Consider the following 4072-nt stretch of genomic DNA (forward strand, 5'->3'; position numbering starts at 1 on the left):
CGTGGTGTACTGGTTAGGTCTTCGGGCTTGTGACCGGAGGGTTGTCGGTTCGATCCCCGACCAGTCCACCACGGCTGAAGTGCCCTTGAGCAAGGCACCTAACCCCTCACTGCTCCCCGAGCGCTCACTGTTCTGGGTTAGTGTGTGATTCACCTCACTGTGTGTGTGCTGTGTGTGTGCTGTGTGTGTTCACTAATTCGGTTAAATTGGGTTAAATGCAGAGAAACGAATTTCCCTCACGGGATCAAAAAAAGGATATCTTCAGTAGCGTAGCGTGGTTGCGCAAGGCCCCGGTGCAAGTCTGGCGCTGGACCCCCCCCCCCCCCCCCACACACACACACACACACACACCCCACCCCACCCCACGCTATCTCAACCCATCCCTGTATATCTCAAGACACACACCGACCGACCACAGAGGGAAAGAACGCACGCACGGTCATTATTACATGGACAGCGACTATTTGCGTAACTTGCACACAGCCTACGATCAAAAACAGAACGCATACAATTTCATTCAACTGAACACACCACGTTCCCTTGCAGCACAACAATGGCCTCATCAAAGAACACACTGAGGACGGCTTGACGCCGAATAAAGTATAAGATAATTAACTAGTGAGTGCGGTTCTTTTGCACATTGGAATACGATATTTAACTCGCACCCGAAGAAGGGGATATCTTGGAGTTTGAGCGCGCCTCTCTCTGCAAACTCATCAAAGAACAAACAGACACATAAATTATGGCACAGCGGCCATTTAACTAACCTGTACGCCGATCAGTTGCCGTATGAGCAAAAACACTTTTTTGGTTCCAAAACGCTATATCCACCATTTTAATGAATTTTCATAAATATTTTTTTACATTTTGTTTTGCAAGTAATTACAGTGGAACTGTATTGGTGTATGTTAAGTTGATTTATCTTTACTCAATCAAAAAAAAACAACTGCATTTTTATTTATATTACCTGAAATACACAATTAAATAGCATGACTTTTTAATGTTTTTAAAAATGGATATATAGCGTTTTGAAATCAAACTCTTCTGCAACTAAATATTGGTTCAGATATTTGTTACTAAATGAATTTCCTAAATTGTGCCCATTGAGGTTTCCATGACTATGACAACCTTGACAGGGACAACAAGGACGTGGACATTCCCAGGCACAATTGCATCCCACCCATAGTGTCTATTTATTTGCAAATGCACATACAGTATTTATTATTATATACATACAGTAGCTCTAGCCAGCTAACTTGTGAGGTATGTGAAGTGGCAGCTAGACTAAGCTAATAGTGTTTACCTGATTTGTTTTTTTAAGAAAAGTTACATTTGTGTCAGCTTTCCTATTTCAAAGAGTAGTATTGGCTACTATGTGTATCTGTGTGGTTATTGAACAAACACTTGAAAGTGCCTAAATGTCAAGTGAGATTGCATAGGCTACTAACACTCTTGTACATATTTTTCTTCCAGCTTTCATTGCCAATTCCAGCCATGTAAGTCCGTATATATCTTTGATTCGGGCAAACTGCTAAAAATTGGACAGATCCTGCACAGTCTCTCCACCCATCCTATATTAGCAACAGTGTAGTTCAGACGCCAGGCAAAGTAGGAAGCGTAGCGCTCTTTATCCGCAGCCAGAGCCTTCATGAAGATGCCCAGTTCCTCTACTGTGCTGAAGTCGTCCACATGGATGAAGGAGTTTTTTGGCAAGACCGCCTCGTATTGTTCCCGTGGCGGACCTAAAACCACCGGTATGGCTCCACCCTTAAAGGCGTTCTTCCAAACTTTCTCCGTGATGTAGTCTGTAGCAATGCTGTTCTCAAAGGAGAGGTAGAAATAGTAACGAGATATCGTGGATAGGAGACCATCTCCAGACATACGCCTATTTGTTGCACCTCCATACACATCCACTGGGATGACATCCTTCAGCTTGTTATACACTTGTGTCCTCTTATGTCTAGCCTGGTAGTTGCTCACCACCCAACAGGCCAGAGCAGTTTTGCCCTTTGGTATAAAGTCCTCAACGGTTGTGCCATTCGGAGCTTTGCTTGGCACAAGCCACCCATATGGTGCGTAAATGTCTGAGTCCCGGCGATAACACATGGTGTAGTTGAAGAGGCCGGCAAGGGGTCTCATATTCCCATTATGTGGAGGACTCTCCACGGATAGCCAGACCCACATCTGTTTTTTTGGCCGAGGCAGATTCAGGGGTAACCTCTGCTGCCCGTTGACCAACTGGCGGTTGTGGAACACCACCAGATCTGCTTTGGGGAACCAGGACTGATTGTCCACTACGTCGCAGTTGGGAATGCCATAGTTATCCATGCAGTGGTTATTAGTTAGACTGACCGATTCACCAAAGGGCCAGTACCACAGCACAATGACAGTGTTCTTGATGGGTTTTAGTGTGGTAGAATCTGACAAATTTGACCGGGCTATGGCCTTTGGCTTCTGCATGGACAAGTGAGGTGGAATTGCAGCGGAGGGTAGTAATGTTGGCCATATGGAATACTGCCCGACAAGAATAACGATACCAACAGCAATAATGGCGAGGATTTGCTTGCTCAGACGTTTGGTATTGTTGTCTTGTTCACATTTGTCTTGCCTGTAAAGAAAAACAAAACAATAAAAAAAAAAACATCAGTTGGGTTGAGGTAAAAGACAGCAACTCGATTCTTACCGTGTAAAAAAACAATATCTGAATGTAATGGTTATTTAAAAAACAACAAAAAAAGGAATCCCATTACACAATATTGAACAAAGTAACCAAGCAACAGATATCACGTAGGCCTACATATCTCCACCTCCAGTACAGGAAACAGACATATAACAAGCATAGCCTGTCCTGAGGCATGAGAGGTATAGGAGTGGATAAGAGTGCAGGGATACCTAAAGGCTGAGGTTGGACGAAGTGCCGTGAAAAAGCTTTACATCTTTTATAACTGGACATTTCGATCTGATTAAGGTCACTACCAAACTTTTCAATTGAGGCTAGCACTTTTTCGTGTAGAAGCCATTTCTGCTTGGGACTAGGGATGGCGAAAACTACACATTTTCTTGACCGACCACCGAGCCTCATTAGCCGGTTGAAACCGGTTAACTGATTCGTTTAAAATATGCTACGCTATTTGAAATAACAGCCACGCAATTTCGCAACTCTGTCGCATCTCTCTGTCCCCTGCTCACACGCAGCCCCGGCGCCGTCCTTTCACTCACGTCACATTTTTTAAAGTCCCCTACAGCGCGAATCATGAGTCCCACAAACCAAGGAGCTTGCAAGTAAGTGGAGGACAAATGGCTCCTTCGTTTCGAAATGGTTTGGGTAAGGTGATCGCGTTGCAAATAAAGGCTTTTGTCTAGCGTTAGAAGCTAATTTGAAAAAGAAATTGCCGTGGCTCACTTAAGATTAGAAAATGACAGCTCCGAAGAGACGCAGCTTAGTTTGAGGAAGTGCTAACAATAATAAAGAAATATGATTACCTTATTTGTTACCATTGATGACCCTTCCTGAAATGTATATGTAATGTATTTCCAAATCTAAGCCCATCTTATGCGGAAAGTTGCCTAATAGACTGCAACACGAGCAAACCAATGGATAAACAAGCACCTCCAGATTGCATAAGACGCGTCAGCCAAGACAGAGCGCTCAAACCTCGTGCCAAATGTTTTTATTGGTTTATTAAGTAGGCTAGCCTAGCCAAGCAGGCGAGTTATGAAAAATTGAGTGTGAGGTATAATTTGCTAACACAAAAAAAGATCTTGGAATGAGATGGCTAGCTGTAGTCTAATAGCCTAATTTAGAGATCGTTTTTTTTTTTGTTTTTTTTTTAACCGACTAGCGAAAACTTTGATCGGTTAACGTGGATACGGTCAACCATCGGTCAAACAGTCACCGGTTAACATCCCTACTTGGGACATTTTTATATCACGCATAGTTAAAGAGATAATTTGCATATTTGAATACATTAGCAAATATAAATACATAAGAATTACATGTATTTATAATATGCCTGTTAGTAGATAACGTAATGGCTATGGCACATCTGTAATGGCTATGTCAAGATAATGT

The 4072-nt window shown here is 42.9% G+C and overlaps 1 protein-coding gene across 1 annotated transcript; it reads right to left on the bottom strand.

The window, feature by feature from the left end:
• Positions 1–1445: 1445 nt before the first annotated feature.
• LOC134087009 (alpha-(1,3)-fucosyltransferase 7-like) lies at positions 1446–2460 on the bottom strand. The gene has a single exon (XM_062540209.1). The coding sequence runs from the start codon at positions 2458–2460 to the stop codon at positions 1477–1479; it is 984 nt and encodes a 327-aa protein (XP_062396193.1). The 3' UTR covers positions 1446–1476.
• Between the last annotated feature and the right edge of the window lie 1612 nt (positions 2461–4072).

This window comes from Sardina pilchardus, chromosome 7 (genome assembly GCF_963854185.1).
Source record: "Sardina pilchardus chromosome 7, fSarPil1.1, whole genome shotgun sequence".
NCBI lineage: Eukaryota > Metazoa > Chordata > Actinopteri > Clupeiformes > Clupeidae > Sardina > Sardina pilchardus.